The following is a 16,561-nucleotide window of genomic DNA, read 5'->3' on the forward strand; positions in this document are numbered from 1 at the left end:
CACTTCTTGTAAGCCTCTTTTTTGTGTTTAAGATCAGCAAGGATTTCACTGTTAAGCCAAGTTGGTCACCTGCCATATTTACTATTCTTTCGACACATCGGGATGGTTTGTCCCTGTAACCTCAATAAGGATTCTTTAAAATACAGGCAGCTCTCCTGGTCTCCTTTCCCCCTCATGTTATTCTCACAGGGGATCTTGCCCATCAGTTCCCTGAGGGAATGAAAGTCTGCTTTTATGAAGTCCAGGGTCCGTATTTTGCTGCTTTCCTTTCTTCCTTGTGTCAGGATCCTGATCTCGACCATCTCATGGTCACTGCCTTCCAGGTTCCCATCCACTTTTGCTTCCCCTACTAATTCTTCCCAGTTTGTGAGCAGCAGGTCAAGAAGAGCTCCACCCCTAGTTGGTTCCTCCAGCACTTGCACCAGGAAATTGTCCCCTACATTTTCCAAAAACTTCCTGGATTGCCTGTGCACCGCTGTATTGCTCTCCCAGCAGATATCAGGATGATTGAAGTCGCCCATGAGAACCAGGGCGTGCGATCTAGTAGCTTCTGCGACTTGCCGGAAGAAAGCCTCGTCCACCTGATCCCCCTGGTCTGGTGATCTATAGCAGACGCCCACCACGACATCACCCTTGTTGCTCAGGCTTCTAAACTTAATCCAGAGACTCTCAGGTTTTTCTGCAGTTTCATACTTGAGCTCTGAGCAGTCATACTGCTCCCTTACATACAGTGCAACTCCCCCACCTTTTCTGCCCTGCCTGTCCTTCCTGAACAGTTTATAACCATCCATGACAGTACTCCAGTCATGCGAGTTATCCCACCAAGTCTCCGTTATTCCAATGACATCATAATTCCCTGACTTTGCCAGGACCTCCAGTTCTCCCTGCTTGTTTCCCAGGCTTTGTGCATTTGTGTATAGGCAATTGAGATAACCCGCTGATCACCCCTTGTTCTCAGTATGAGGCAGGAGCCCTCCCCTCTCACATGCTCCTGCTCGTGCTTCCTCCCGGTATCCTGCTTGCCCACTTACCTCAGGGCTTTGGTCTCCTTCCCCCGGTGAACCTAGTTTAAAGCCCTCCTCACTAGGTTAGCCAGCCTGCTCGCGATGATGCTCTTCCCTTTCTTCGTTAAGTGGAGCCCATCTTTGCCTAGCACTCCTCCTTCTTGGAACACTATCCCATGGTTGAAGAATCCAAAGCCTTCTTTCCGACACCACCTGCGTAGCCATTCATTGACTTCCACGATTCGACGGTCCCTACCCCGGCCTTTTCCTTCCACGGGGAGGATGGACAAGAACACCACTTGTGCCTCATACTCCTTTATCCTTCTTCCCAGAGCCACGTAGTCCGCAGTGATCCGCTCAAGGTCATCCTTGGCAGTATCGTTGGTGCCCACGTGGAAAAGCAGGAAGGGGTAGCGATCCGAGGGCTTGATGAGTCTCGGCAGACTCTCCGTCACATCGTGAATCTTAGCCCCTGGCAAGCAACAGACTTCTCTGTTTTCCCGGTCAGGGCGGCAGATAGATGACTCAGTCCCCCTGAGGAGAGAGTCCCCGACCACCACCACCCGCCTCCTTCTCTTGGGAGTGGTGGTCGTGGAACCCCCAACCTTAGGACAGTGCATCTCATGCCTTTCAACTGGTGGAGTCTCCTTCTGCTCCCTTCCCCCAGACGTATCATCTGGGCCACTCCCCGCAATGGTACCTGTGGAGAGAACATGAAAACGGTCACTTACCTGTGTCCGCGTTGCTGATACATGGACATTCCCCCTTCTTCTTCTGGAGGTCACATGTTGCCAGATTTCTTCACCGTCCTCCTGTCCATGCTGCGCAGTCTGCTCTGAATCTTCAGAACCTTGTGGCTGTAGAAGCATATCCTGACGTCTGTCCAGGAAATCTTCAGTTTCTCTTATGCAACGCAGGGTTGATACCTGTTGTTCCAGACCTTGAACCTTCTCTTCCAATATGGAGACCAGCTTGCACTTTGTACAGACAAAGCCGCTTCTGTCCTCTGGAAGAAAGACAAACATGGCACATCCAGTGCAGGTCACAACAGTTGAACACTCTCCATCCATATTACCTTCCTACTATGAGCTTCCTCAGGAGATACAGTAATTACTCAGAGAAGTCGTTAGAGTGTAAGCCTCAGTGGGCCCACTCCAGGCGAACTCCCAGGCAAACTCCTGCTGTTTGCTGCTCTGCTGTCCCGCGCTGCTCAGCTGGTTCCCCGCCGCTCAGGTGGTTCGCGGAGCGCTGGCTTTTTTTAAACAGCCAGGCTCACCTGAAACAAACACTCCCAACTCCCACCCATTTCAGCCAACCAATCAAGTACTCACTCAAATTTTCAAGCTGCCGTCACTACAAACACTCCAATCCTCTCACCAAACACACACTCAGATACCCAGATACTCACCAGCACAGATCCCAGGCAAACTCCTGCTGTTGGCTGCTCTGCTGTCCCCCGCTGCTCAGCTGGTTCCCCGCCGCTCAGCTGGTTCATACAGCAAAATCTCATAACGGCATACAAACCGGTGCTACACATATTTGGACAGAACAGTGGGTTTCAGCAGATCATGACTTTTCATATGATATCTTACCTGGCATGCTTTGTATGAAATATCTCAACCATATAGGAATGATGAATATGGGGGTTACAGGGTGCTGTTTTGAGGTACAGTGTGTCACAGGGCCTGTTACCTCATTACCTTTTCTGAGGATTCAAAGCCTGGTGCTGCAGATGTGGGGAGTTTATTCTCTTGGCCATTCTCACTGGGTCTCTCTCCCCGGCCCTGACATAGCTCTGCCTGAGACTGGTTTTGCATCAGTCGTGCACACTGGGGTTATGCCTAATTTACATCTGTGTGAGAGCAGAATCCAGCCACGTGTCTGTGGTGCTTATTGGGAGAGATAGCTGCACTGTGCTGTGAGTGAAGAGGAATGAATTAGTCTGCCTCTGCTTTGCTTGTGAGCCCAGCCCTGGGTGCCAGAGAATCTCACGTGACCATGGAAATGGGGTAAGAATCTGTAGCTGCATCATTCCTAGCGGGCTACACGTTGAGCTGTGTTGGCAATCAAGGGTAATCTCACTGGTGATCAGCTGGTGGGCCAGTCTGAGCCGTAGCTGGAGGGATTCGTCGGGTGCAGGAGAACTAGTGGCGTCTGCATGTGTGACATTTCCAGGAGGATTGTGATGGGGCGGAAGAGTCACTGTTGTACATGTTTCAGAGTAGCAGCCGTGTCAGTCTGTGTCCGCAAAAAGAAAAGGAGGACTTGTGGCACCTTAGAAACTAACAAATTTATTTGAGCATAAGCTTTCGTGCATCTGATGAAGCGAGCTGTAGCTCACGAAAGCTTAAGCTCAAATAAATTTGTTGGTCTCTAAGGTGTCACAAGTCCTCCTTTTCTTTTTACTGTTGTACATGTGTCAGGCCAGTTTGCTCTTTATGCTCAGGCTGATGGATGAACCTCTCGCAATCGCATCTGCTGCCTGCAGACCCAGCACACTGAAAGCAGAGGGGAAATGTGCACTTCTGGTGTGTCCCTGGGCCCCAGGCATGACGAATATTGGGGGTGGAAAATGGATTTTTGCATGTTCTTGATGCAATGGCTTCTTTGCTGGGAGGCACAGCAGGTTTTGCTCAAACATGAGCTCATTTTGCCTGAGAATTAGGGCCCGTTTCACTTGAATAGAATCCAGATCCCCCCCTGAAATACTGCACTGAACTGCTCCCAATTTCACACTCATAACAAAATGCAAAAATCTCAAACCCTGAATAACTTTCCATGTTCCTAGGAATATTTTGCTCTCCTCTCAGACTCTAGGGATTGCAAGGTGCTGGCCCCGGTAGCTGTGCAGACCAGTGGCCAGTGCTGGAACTGAAAGCGATGGCGAGGACGGAGTAATGTTACTGACCTGCCCCCTCCAGCATCAAGTGCCATCTGCGCCATGCAGTTGATTTACAGTTCTCTCCTCTCCCTCTTCCAGCCCCGTCTGCTGTGTCCATCATGCACCAGGTCAGCCGGACTGTGGACAGCGTTACCTTATCGTGGTCTCAGCCTGACCAGCCCAACGGAGTCATCCTGGATTATGAGCTGCAGTACTATGAGAAGGTATCAGCAGAGCCCGGAGCTGCCCACGGTTAATGTGGACATGGGGAGAGGCAGCTCAAACCTTGGCCATCCTGGGTGGAGCTGCTTCGGGGGACTGACCATCTCAGCCAGGGATGGCATGTGCCCCGGGAGCATGTGGCGGCGCACCAGGTGCCAGAGGCAACTGAAGAGAATAACAGACAGGACAGGCACTGAAGCTGACCCAGAGTCAGTCTGGCAGTGCGTGTTAACCCTTCAGATCCCAGCGATCGCATGTGTCGGGCAGGTCTCCATGCAGCTAGCTCTGGTTGGGCGATATAGCTGGGTTTGAAAGGGAATGGGAAGCCACTGAGGAAAGTTCTTGAGGCCTTGGGAGGAGCATCCCAACCTTCAATAATCAAGAGCTAGTGGCTGTCAGCACCATTGCAGGCTGGCCCTTCCCGCCAGTTTGCGAAAGCTGAGGTCCCAGGGACTTGTTAGTCCCTTTCCCTGGTGCAGCAATGGTGCCTCCATGGAGCAGGAACAGTGCTGTCTGGAACCTCGCAAATTGAGACACTAGTATCTTGGGGCTAAATTCATGCTTGCTGGAACTCCACGGAGTCAATAGTTTTACACCAGGGATGAATTTAGCCTCCAGTGCCAGTCCTACGGGCTTCTCTGCATTAGCATTGTTTGCACCAGTGCAGCCTCCAGTGTGCATGTGTTGCACTGGCAAAAACTGGGCTTGCACTCCCCGGTGTATACACAAGTTGCACAAGTACAAAGCTGAGCTTGCACTTCCCAATATGTATGTGTTGCACCAGTAGGAAGCAGGGCTTGCACTCCACCGTGTGACTTATCCAGGGATAGAACTGTGATAAATGGTGCTGATGCAAGCTCCACTTTACATGAGTGCAGTGCACCTGTGCTGGGGGTCTACACTGATGCAACTACCCCAGTGCAATGCCCTAGGGGACAGGAGCTGATGTAAGAGGCTGGAAGAGGTCCAGGTGGAATGGCCCGTGTGAGAGAGAATCCATCCCTCTCCGAAACACGCCCCATTCCAGGTGCCACCAGCCCAGCCAGAGAAGAGAAGAGGGATTCTGTGCTATTCAGTTGAACTCACCCTGCACAACAGGAGGAAGTGCAAGGGCCAGGACTGTAACTTCCTTTGCATGGGGATGAGGTGTCGGAAGGGCTGGCTTTGTGCTGCCAGGGCTTGCAGTGCTGGGGGTCTGGCCGGAGTGCAGGGTCGCAGGAGAAGGCCCAGCCTCAGTGAGTGGTGCTGAGGCTTTGGCAGGATGGACCCCGCTGGGAACAGGAAATAGGGGGCAGGAGCCTTCTTCTCCCAGGAGCATATCTCTGCCGCAAACTACACATTAAAAAATAAACTTAAAAAATCCCCACCTAATTAAAACACTTTATGATTTAAATGAAAAGGAAAATATTTTCCCAGCAGCTGCTAGAGGAAATGATTAATCCCCATTGCTCCCTGCCTGTGACCTATTTTCTCAGCACCAAGAGCCAGAGGGAGAGTGGGGAGGGAGAGCTGCTTTGTAAGCTGTAAAATAGGTCCTGACCTATATTGCATATATCTGAGCCATTTACTTGACCCCTGGAAATGATCCCAGAGAACCTAGCAAATTGGATGGGGAGATAACCAGACAGATCCGGAGAGGGGTCCCAGCCCAGAGACACTCTAAGCAGCAACAGAAGATCTCGGGGAATTTATTCGCTCGTTCTCTCTCTCTCTTTTGGTGGGGGTGTAAATACAGGGAAATGGTCTGTAAAGCCAAAGCTGTGTCATACGCCCCTGTCCGCTGGGCTGTGGCTGGGTGCTGGGGGAGGCTGCTCTCCTCCTTGCTCTTAGAGATTATTGCATAAGAGGCAAATGGTCTTGGTGACAAATGGCACAAATAATGCCAAGATGTAATGGTTCCTACAGCTTACGATGCAAATGGCATTGGGGCTCTGCAGAGGAGCCTGGGCTGGAATTCGCTGCCAGCATTAGCAGTGGGCAGAAGGGAATATTCTAACCCCAGCCCTCCTTTGGCTTGCAGAGGGAGGGGCTGGTGTCAATACTACAGTGACACTTGCGGGGTGTTTTGACATTTGGACAAGTTGGTCCTTGTCCTGGCCACTGTCAGCCCTCCACCCTCCAGAAGCTGGGAATGGGCGACAGGACTTGATGATGACCTGTTCTGTTCATTCCTCGGGGGCACCCTCGTAACTAGGCCAGACCCAGAAAAAACCCTCTTCTCCCTAAGAGATCTCTCCTTGCTAGATTTCAGCTCCCAACCCCAAGCGGCTTGGACACCCAGAGCTGCTTAAAAGTGGCAAAGTTGTCTCATCATGGAAAAAGTGCGCTTGCTTCACTTGAAAAGCCCAGAATTGTTTTTGCTCAAAGTTTCAAAACAAATTCCCTCCTGGGTAGTAACCAGCCCTGGAGAATTTCAGCCCCAAAGGTTGTGAGCACCTGAAAAATGGGGGTTTCCAATGGAAAAGCTTAGGGCCCCTTAATAGACTCTGGACTCCATAGGGAGCTAAGAGAAGCAGAGGCCAAAAAACCTTTCCCCAAGCCACACTGGCACTTGGGACAGGTTATTTTGCATTTCCTGTCAGTGTCACACAGGAACAGGACAAAGAATAATGGAAGAACAGTTGGGCTTGGCATGCACAGAAAGATGCCAGTTGTCAGCCCTGTGCAGACCCCTCTGTCGATGTGTCTGCGCTGCCCTCGGGATGCAATTGCAACTCTCCCAGCTGGCTGTAATCCATGGAGCAGAGCAGTGCAGCCCAGGCTAGCCTCACAAGTCATTCCCGGGGTCCAGGAGGGCTCGTCCAGCCCCCATTGCAGCCAGTGCTGCTGTGGCTTCACTGCGGACAAGATTAAAACTAGCCCACCTTTGCCTGCCCAAGCAGCACTCGCCCCCTGGTGCTGCGGTGTCGGCATGCCCGCTGTGTCGGTGGTGCACGTGCATTGGCAAAACCAGGCTGCAGAAGCGAGCCTGAGCAGGACAGGGCTGGCTGGGAGGGAGGGTGGGATGGGAGCGTTGGGGCCCAGGGCTGGGAGAGCGAGGAGCAGTCCGTTTGTTCACTGAGGGAGGGAAGCACTGGGAGGAGCAGGGAGCCCTGCTTTATGTGGCACTCAGAGTTCACGTGCTAATCCCAGCATCCCCAGGGCAGGGGATGTCCAGACTCAGGGTGTAGTGGGGTCTGCCCCAACCTGTGACACATCTCCCCCAGATCCAAGGCTGGGAAAGAAACGGAGAAGCATTTCTCAGTCATTTCATATTATCTGGGCAGCTCTGGAGTGGGTTTGGGCAGGGGGAAACAGTGTAAGCTCATCAAGTGCTTGTTGCAAAAGGTGATGAACAAAAGGCTGCCAATGGGCCAGTTCCAGCACCCATTTTGGGGGGAGGGGGTGGAGGTGAGGTGGACCTAGATCCAGCCCGCGATGCCACGGTGCTGCCCACGTTCCAAAGCCTGCCACATCGGACAGAAAGGACACTGCCCTAGCTAATGGCCTAGCTGGCCCAGCATGGGGACAGTCTCTTGGAGCTTGGGGCTGAAGTCTTCCTTACTTTTCTGCTGGACTGATTCCTCCTGGGAAGAATGTGCTTCTTCTCCTACCAAGTGAGCTGGTCCAGCTCCTCTTTGCAGGCTGACAATCCCAACCCCCCAGATTGTTAGGAACCCCACCCCCTGTACGGCACAGTGCCCTGAAATGCCTGAAGGCAACACTCCTGGACTAAGGCAGTGACCAGTGTAAAGCAGGTTTAAGAGGGAGGATTTTGCCTCTGGCCTGGGGAGTCTGATGCTCTTTCCCTGAGGATCAGGGGCCTGCTCAGGCTGAGTGGCTTCTGCCCAGCGCTCAGATGTCGTGCGTGAGGCGCTCAGAGCACTAAACATCTGATGAAGTGAGCTGTAGCTCACGAAAGCTCATGCTCAAATAAATTGGTTAGTCTCTAAGGTGCCACAAGTACTCCTTTTCTTATTGTTGTAAAGTGGTTCACCCTGCAGGTGCAGGCTGGTTGGCTGCTTCCTTTCCTTAAGGGGCAGATTAACCTGACAATTGCAACGTTTTCATTTGGGCTCAGCTGGCAGGTTTTGATGTATCCAATGTATTTATACAGCCTGCACATCACCCCCAAACCAATCCCAGTGCCCTAGTGGAACAAAGGAGAAGCGCAGACCTGTGGAGATCAGCACGCCCCTCACATGCCCTAAAGGCCCAATTACCCCAGGATACCTCCACCACACCGGGCATGCACCTTACTGGGAGTGGAAAGGTTCAGAGCTACAGTCCTCAAAACCCCATTAGTAAACAACATTTCCTAGGAGAGCCACGCCCTGGTTATAACAGCCCTTACCTTATTAGAAGACTGTTACCAGGTCCCCGCCTAATCTTCCTTTCTCAGGACTAGACATGCCCAGCTTTTTTAACCTCTCCTCAGAGGCCAGGCTTTCTAACCCTTGGCCATATCTGCCTTTACATGTGGTGCCCAGAACTGGACACAGGACAGCAGCTGAGGCCTCACCAGTGCTGACAGTGGGACAGTTGCCTCCCATGTCTTACGTACGACACTCCTGTTAATACACCCCAGCATGATATTCACCTTTTTAGGAACTGCATCACACTGTTGACTCCTGTTCAGTCTGTGATCCATTATAATCCCCAGATCCTTTTCAGCAGCATGACTGCCGAGCCAGCTACTCCTCATTTTGGAGCTGTGCATTTGATTTTTTCCTTCCTAAGTGAAGTACTGTGCACTTGTCTTTATAAAATTTCATCTTGTTGATATCAGACCAATTCTCCAATTTGTCGAGGCTGTTTTGAATTCTAATCCTGTGCTCCAAAGTGCTTGCAACCCCTCCCAGTTTGGTGTCATCCACAAATTTTATAAGCATACTATCCCCCTGTTACTCAAGTCATTCATGAAAATATTGAATAATACGAGACCCAGTACAGAGCCCTATAGGACCCAGCAAGAAACATCCTCCCAGGGATGGGGATGGAAGTGGGTCAGATGTGGAGGGAAGGGGATAGGAGTGGGTAAAATGGGAAAGGGATGGAGACAAGGAGTGGGTAGGCCACTCTGCATGGTATCAAGTGTAGTGCCCCAGGGATCGGTCCTGGGGCCGGTTTTGTTCAACATCTTTATTAATGATCTGGATGATGGGATTGATTGCACCCTCAGCAAGTTCGCAGATGACACTAAGCTGGGGGGAGAGGTAGATACGCTGGAGGGTAGGGATAGGGTCCAGAGTGACCTAGACAAATTGGAGGATTAGACCAAAAGAAATCTGATGTGGTTCAACAAGGACAAATGCAGAGTTCTGCACATAGGAAGGAAGAATCCCTTGCACCGCTACAGGCTGGGGACCAACTGGCTAAGCAGCAGTTCTGCAGAAAAGGACCTGGAGATTACAGTAGATGAGAAGCTGGATATGAGTCAGCAGTGTGCCCTTGTTGCCAAGAAGGCCAATGGCATATTGGGCTGTATTAGTAAGAGCATTGCCAGCAGATCAAGGTAAGTGATTATTCCCCTCTATTCGACACTGGTGAGGCCAAACCTGGAGTATTATGTCCAGTTTTGGTCCCCGCACTACAGAAGGGATGTGGACAAATTGGAGAGGGTCCAGCGGAGGACAGTGGAAATGATTAGGGGTCTGGGGCACATGATTTACGAGGAAAGGCTGAGGGAACTGGAGTTATTTAGTCTGCAGAAGAGAAGAGTGAGCGGGGATTTGATAGCAGCCTTCAACTACCTGAAGGGGAGTTCCAAAGAGGATGGAGCTATGCTGTTCTCAGTGGTGGCAGATGACAGAACGAGAAGCAATGGTCTCAAGTTGTAATGGGGGAGGTCTAGGTTGGATATTAGGAAACACTATTTCACTAGGAGGGTGGTGAAGCACTGGAATGGGTTCCCTAGGGAAGTGGTGGAATCTCCATCCTTAGAGGTTTTTAAGGCCCTGCTTGACAAAGCCCTGGCTGGGATGATTTAGTTGGTGTTGGTCCTGCTTTGAGCAGGGGGTTGGACTAGATGACCTCCTGAGGTCTCTTCCAACCCTCATATTCTATGAGTCTATGGAAGGGATGCAGATGGGGACATAAGTGCAGAGAAGGGTGATCCTTCACATTTGTACGGAATGAAGAGCATGGTTCATTCAGAGCAGAAGAGTCACTGTCTCCATCCAAATTCAGCTTTTGCTATGGGTGAGTCCAGAGTCCCCCATGCAACAGGTGGTTTCCATTTCTATACCAAGTGGGACCATTGTGCAAACCCCAGGAGCGGGAGATCTGCAGAACCAGAGACTTTATTGCTCCCCTATAGGTGCATGGGAAAACTGAAGGGGCTTAAATGGGAACCTGCCCCAAGGGCTGGAACCATACAGTTGGAGTCTGTGTAACCCCTCAGCTGGCCCCACTCCAGCAGGAGACTGCTGGGGCCTTGTGCAGGCACTAAAGGTCATTGTGCTCTTCACAGTGCCTTGAAGCTAATGTCTCTCTCATTAGCTAGTTGCATGTCTAGATATTCACATGCACGTATATTCAGGACTGGGGGGTTTGCTTCCTCACTAAGCAGGTTGTATTCCACTGGGTTGTTTTGATAGGGTTGGTTATAAATTCTAGGGGCTAATGGGGAAAAGGAAGAGAAATCAAAGGTGTGGGGGGAACAGATGGCCTCACTGCAGAAGCATGGACTTTGCAGCACCATATTTGCCCCCCAGATCTCCCCTTCACAGCAACGCTGAGCTCAGACTTCCCTCCCACCCACCCAGCAGTTGAGGGACTAGCATTTAGAAGTTTGTTTCTGTTGTCGTTCACTGCTGGCGAAGCCATCTTGGATTTGCAACCAGCCCCTCAAGCAGAGCGCTCCTGACCCCTGGGCACTGAGCAGCGTGCTGTTAGCTGTCACTTTGCATGGCTTCCCCAAGATTCTCTGCTGGACTCAGAAGTGAGGAGCTGCTGCACTCAAGCACCACTGAGCCCCATGGCTTCCCCAATCACTGAGTTGTTGCCCCGCCAGAGAACCCCCTGCAGATGCTCCCTTCTGTCTGCAGAAGAGAAGAATGAGGGGGGATTTGATAGCTGCTTTCAACTACCTGAGAGGTGGTTCCAGAGAGGATGGTTCTAGACTATTCTCAGTGGTAAAAGAGGACAGGACAAGGAGTAATGGTCTCAAGTTGCAGTGGGGGAGGTTTAGGTTAGATATTAGGAAAAACTTTTTCACTAGGAGGGTGGTGAAACACTGGAATGCGTTACCTAGGGAGGTGGTAGAATCTCCTTCCTTGGAAGTTTTTAAGGTCAGGCTTGACAAAGCCCTGGCTGGGATGACTTAATTGGGGATTGGTCCTGCTTTGAGCAGGGGGTTGGACTAGATGACCTCCTGAGGTCCCTTCCAACCCTGATATTCTATGATTCTATGATTCTCTCTGGAGCCCTGCTGGAGCTGTCCAGGCTGCAGAGATTGCAAAGCTCCTCATGCCTGACAGGGGCCAGGAGCCCAGGCTCGGCTCTCTGACAGCATGTGTTGTTTCCTTGGCAGGATCTGAGTGAATTCAATGCCACGGCAGTGAAGAGCGCCACCAACACCATGACTGTGCAGAACCTCAAAGCCGGCACCATCTATGTCTTCCAGGTGCGAGCACGCACCGTGGCCGGCTACGGCCGCTACAGTGGCAAGATGTACTTCCAGACCATGACCGAAGGTGAGACAGGCAGGCAGCTCCCTCTGCGTAAAGGGGCAGAGACCAGGATCAGGGCTTTAGCAGGGTGGGCCTGCTCTGGCAGGGGTGCTGGTGCCTTCTGCTGCAAGGCTGTGAATCCCCCCACCCTCCCTACTTGGCAGGGCTCAGGTGAGCAGACACAGAGGGATGGGCACAGAGTTCTTCCGAGGGTTCCCACCAAGCTGGGACCCGCAAAGGGTGCTTTATTCCCCCCTCACCCATAGCCAGGGATGGGGCAGAAGACTCACATTCCCCCTTCCCCCTGCACTGTGGGGAGCTGCATCCCCCACCCGTGTGTGAGCTTCACACCTGCGGGGGTCTCACGGCGCAGTAACTGGTTCCCTTCATCCTGTGTGCCAGCTGAGTACCAAACCAGCGTCCAGGAGAAGCTGCCGCTCATCATTGGCTCCTCAGCAGCGGGTCTGGTGTTCCTCATTGCCGTGGTCGTCATCATCATTGTGTGCAACAGGTGGGTTACCAGTGAGCATGCCACACGCTGCCCAGGGACAGTCCCACCACGCTCGGCCTGGCACGGTGGTGGGATAGGTGAAGGGTGACAGGGCATGTGGGAGTGGGGGAGGTGGGAGGCAGAGGGCAGGTGGGGGTGAGGGCAAATGTGAGGGGAGGGGAGGGCAGAGGCCAGGTGGGAGAGATGAGGGCAGGTGGGGACAAGGGGCATAGAGGGTAGAGGTTATTGGGACTGTGTGGGCACGGTGGGATGGTGCTTACATGCCCCATGCTTGGAGCACCCCGCCCTGCTGTGCCCATCCCTTCCCTGACCCTCTCAGTGCTCGCTTTCCTTTCAGAAGACGGGGCTTCGAGCGAGCCGACTCCGAGTACACTGACAAGCTGCAGCACTATACCAGTGGCCACAGTACGTACCGCGCACCCGTGCCTGGCCTGGGGGTCCATTCCTTCTTCGGTTCGTTCTCTTATTCACTCTTTCCCTGTGTAGAGTGTGAAAACCCCACTGGGCCCAGCCAGGCTCCGGGCCCTGTGGTGGCTAGTCCTGCAAGGAGCACCCTCACCTCCCTTCATGTCAGTTACCTGGAATATGGGGCACCATGGAGCCAGCGGGTCATTTTAAGGAGCCATTTAAGGAGTCTTCACCATGAACCCAACTTTTGGATGTAGAGGCCAAACTTAATCTGGAATTTATTTGGCAAATTTATGGTTACTAGCATGAAATTAATGGCTCAGCACGCTCCGTATCCTCTAGAATCCCACCCCATCTAGAGCATCCTCTAGGACCTCGGACCTCCTCAGAGAGTATACTCTAGAACCCCACCCTCACCTAATTGTAGACCTCACCCCACCTCACTGTGTGTCCTCTAGAATCCCATTCACCACCTTGCTGTGCATCTCCTAAAACCACATTGCCACATCCCCTAACCTCCCAGTGCATCCTCTAGAACCCCACCCCAACTCACTGTGTGTCCTCTAGAACCCCACCACCCACCTCATTGTGTGTCCTGTGGAACCCCACCACCCACCTCACTGTGTGTCCTCTAGAACCCCATTCACCACCTTGCTGTGCATCCTCTAGGGAGAAAGGAATAAGCTATATCAATATAAGGCATCTTTTTACCAGTATAATTGTGCCCATCCCAGGAATTGTACCAGTACACCAGTTAAAAATTACACCCCTAACAACAGAGCTATGTCCAGATAACTTTCTAGTGCTGACCAGGCCATATAAGGTGTACAAATCTGCATTCACATTTCCCACTAGCAACTAGCAAAGACTGTCACAGTTTGGCTGGCCTTAATGAGTTAATGTCTGCACAGCCATTGAATGAGCTCCGGTGCTGTTGTTGTTATTGTGCTGTTGTAACTGTGGTTGTCACTTTGCCGACCAATAAGAGCCCCAGATGCTGCTCAGTGTCCCAGCCGTGCCACCTTAGCGGCGAGTGTGGCTTTGTTTGAAGTGTCAGAAACCCCTGAAGTGCCATCCAGTCTTCGAATGCCCTTGGCTTGCACTCTGGATAGAACGGCCTTCCTTGCATTCTGGCTCGCTGGCTGGGTCCCATCCCTGACATGTACCCAGTACTAGCACTTCTGGGTCTGGTGCTCTAATGAAGCGCCGTGCGGGACCCCACTGCACGCTCTGCTCCAAGGCTTGGCTCCCAGGAGCAGCCCAAGTTCTGTGGCAGGCTAGAATACAGCTGGTGAAAGGCTCTGGTGGGCAGAGCCAAGGTATCTGGTAACAGCTGGGAAGTGTGGTGCTCAGTGTTGGCAGCCTAGCCCCCAGCAATGAGTCCAGTGTGCGCTGGGGCATTCAAAACCAGTGGTGAGTTCCAAACAGGCTCCCTCTAGTGTGTTCTGCTCCATCTGGTAGGGGGAGCTTGGCTCTTGCAACTGCCGTGGTGTCTTCAACCTCCAGGCCTGGCTGTGTCTAGGCCACCAGTGCTGGGTCCCTCCCCCCCTCTGGGTACAGTTATCTGTGGGGAGGGCACCAGACTGGATTCTCCATCTCCCTGGCTCTGCCACTGACTTGCTGTGTGGCCTTCAGTAAGTCACTTAGACCAGCATTTTCATGGTGGGGTGGAAGGTTGGGAGCCCAAGTGCATAATGACGTGGCAACGTAAAAGTACCCGGCTAGTCATGGATGCTAGGCATCTCTAGCTCCCACTGCCTGTGTTACTGGAGGTTTGCCCGGGGAGGCTGAGAGCAGAATCTGGCTGCTTTCTATCTCAGTCTGGTCTGCTGGCTAACATCTGGATTCCCCCATATTAAACTCCAAAATGACAGAGCTCCGGGGGTTTTTGGATGCCAGGCTCAGGTTCTGTGGCCTTGGTCACTGCGGTGGCTGTCTCGCTGTAGCACAGCCTGGCATGAAGTCCAGGATACCTGTACTCTGGGGGTGCAACGGGCAGACTGAGGCAGTCTCTGCAGTGCTGTTGCTCTCGGTGGGGAAGCCAGAGTGGTTGGGTCAGGATGTGTCTGCTGCCCGAGCTGCAGGAGCGTCTATTGTGGAGGAATTGTACTTAACCATTTTCGTTGTTTGCAATTAGCTCCTTTGGCCTAGGATCCAGGCTCCTCCGTGGCTGATGAGCCCTGTGTTCAGGAGGGGCCTGCTGACGGGGCTCTGTGCTCAGCCAGCGAGAAGCTCTGCTTGGATTGTGCTCTTCCTATGAATGCCACCTGCTTCTCCACATCCCGCTCTCCTGCACATGCTCCCACTGCCTGCTGGGTTCAGAGCCTGCCCCTTGCCCACAGCAGCATTTCTCTCTTGCACACACACACACGCACGCACACAGACCCAGATACACACACACAGACAGGCATGCACGGGTTCTTCCTTTCCTGTGTGTACTCTTCTTGCTGTCTGGCTGTCATTCCATGTGTCTCTCTCTGTCTGACTCTCTCCCTCCACCTATTCGCAGTGACTCCTGGAATGAAGATTTACATTGACCCCTTCACCTATGAGGACCCCAATGAGGCCGTCAGGGAATTTGCAAAGGAAATCGACATCTCTTGTGTCAAAATTGAGCAGGTGATCGGAGCAGGTAGGCTGGGCCACACTGGGCTGGGCTCTCCAACAGCCCCACAGCCTCCTTGTGGTAGCCATGCCCAGGGGCTAGGAAGGAGCTTGCTGAGCAGCTTTCACCTGTGAGACAGGGGAACTAGCTGTGGCCAGCAACAGAGGAATGGGGCCAGCCCGTGCATGTCCTGCTATGTGGGGTGCCCAACCTCAGCAGCAGGCTGCCTGTGTCAGCTGGCACTGGGTGCTCTGCGGGCAGCACACTCAGCCCCGCAAGGCAGGAACACTTCACTGCGCTCTTGAATGCTCATGCCCAGCTGGCTGACCCAGAGGGAGCAGGATTTAGCACTCCTCAGCTGGAAGGATGCGTGGGCCTGAGGAGAAGCATTTGGCACAAAACAAGGGGGAACAGCAGTGAGATTCCTGATGAACTCAGCTGCCCCCAGAAAAGAGGGGGCAGGTATTATGTGGGTCCAGTGTGCTTGGGTCATGTACATGGGCCAGCATGCAAGGAGATGAGTTTGTGGGTAGGATGTGTGTGGGGCTGGGTGCATGGCTGGGCGCATGGGAGGGGTGTACATGGGACTGGGTGCATGGGAGGGTGGGTGTGTTTGGTAGAGTGGGAGCAGCAGGGTCCCTGTACAGAGGGTCTGAGTGGCAGGCAGAGCACTGGGGAGGCGAGCAGTTTGTAACCTGTGCCCTCTCCCATCTCAGGGGAGTTTGGGGAAGTGTGCAGTGGGCACCTCAAGCTGCCTGGCAAGAGAGAGATCTTTGTGGCCATCAAAACACTTAAGTCGGGTTACACGGAGAAGCAGAGACGGGACTTCCTGAGCGAAGCCAGCATCATGGGGCAGTTCGACCACCCCAATGTTATCCACCTGGAGGGTGTGGTCACCAAGAGTGCCCCTGTCATGATCATCACCGAGTTCATGGAGAATGGCTCACTGGACTCCTTTCTCCGGGTATGAGGTGCTGGGAAGTGCAGTGGCAGAGGGGATGCTGGGACCAGGGTGGGAGATGGCAAGCGGGGCCCAGCCCTTGCTGACTCACCTTTTCCTATGGCAGCGCTACACCCCTCCAGGCCAGCAGCATTCATCCTGCCGGCTGAGAGCAGCCGTACTGTGCTCTGGAAGGCTCTGCCCCAGGGCTGGGCACAGGCAGAGGGCATACACTGCTCACACACCTGTGCACACACACACGTTGTGCAAATACTGCTTGCACGCTGTGCACGCATGTTTCACGCATACACATGCGGCACTTAGCTCACAGGTAGGAC

At 52.9% G+C, this 16,561-nt stretch overlaps 1 protein-coding gene across 9 annotated transcripts in view; it reads left to right on the forward strand.

The window, feature by feature from the left end:
* The window catches only part of EPHB2 (EPH receptor B2), a 406,427-nt gene that overhangs the window by 227,332 nt on the left and 162,534 nt on the right, over nucleotides 1–16,561 (forward strand). For 3 of the 9 annotated variants that reach the window (XM_073316305.1, XM_073316312.1, XM_073316309.1), the window contains exons 6-11: nucleotides 3,985–4,109; nucleotides 11,621–11,783; nucleotides 12,162–12,270; nucleotides 12,608–12,723; nucleotides 15,188–15,310; nucleotides 16,000–16,247. In XM_073316305.1, the coding sequence (XP_073172406.1) occupies nucleotides 3,985–4,109; nucleotides 11,621–11,783; nucleotides 12,162–12,270; nucleotides 12,608–12,723; nucleotides 15,188–15,310; nucleotides 16,000–16,247 (884 nt within the window). Of the gene's footprint in view, nucleotides 1–3,984; nucleotides 4,110–11,620; nucleotides 11,784–12,161; nucleotides 12,271–12,607; nucleotides 12,724–15,187; nucleotides 15,311–15,999; nucleotides 16,248–16,561 lie in introns of those variants that run through there. The other 6 variants (XM_073316307.1, XM_073316310.1, XM_073316308.1 and 3 more) reach the window with 4 other exon arrangements.

This window comes from Lepidochelys kempii, chromosome 18 (genome assembly GCF_965140265.1).
Source record: "Lepidochelys kempii isolate rLepKem1 chromosome 18, rLepKem1.hap2, whole genome shotgun sequence".
In the NCBI taxonomy this organism is placed as follows: domain Eukaryota; kingdom Metazoa; phylum Chordata; order Testudines; family Cheloniidae; genus Lepidochelys; species Lepidochelys kempii.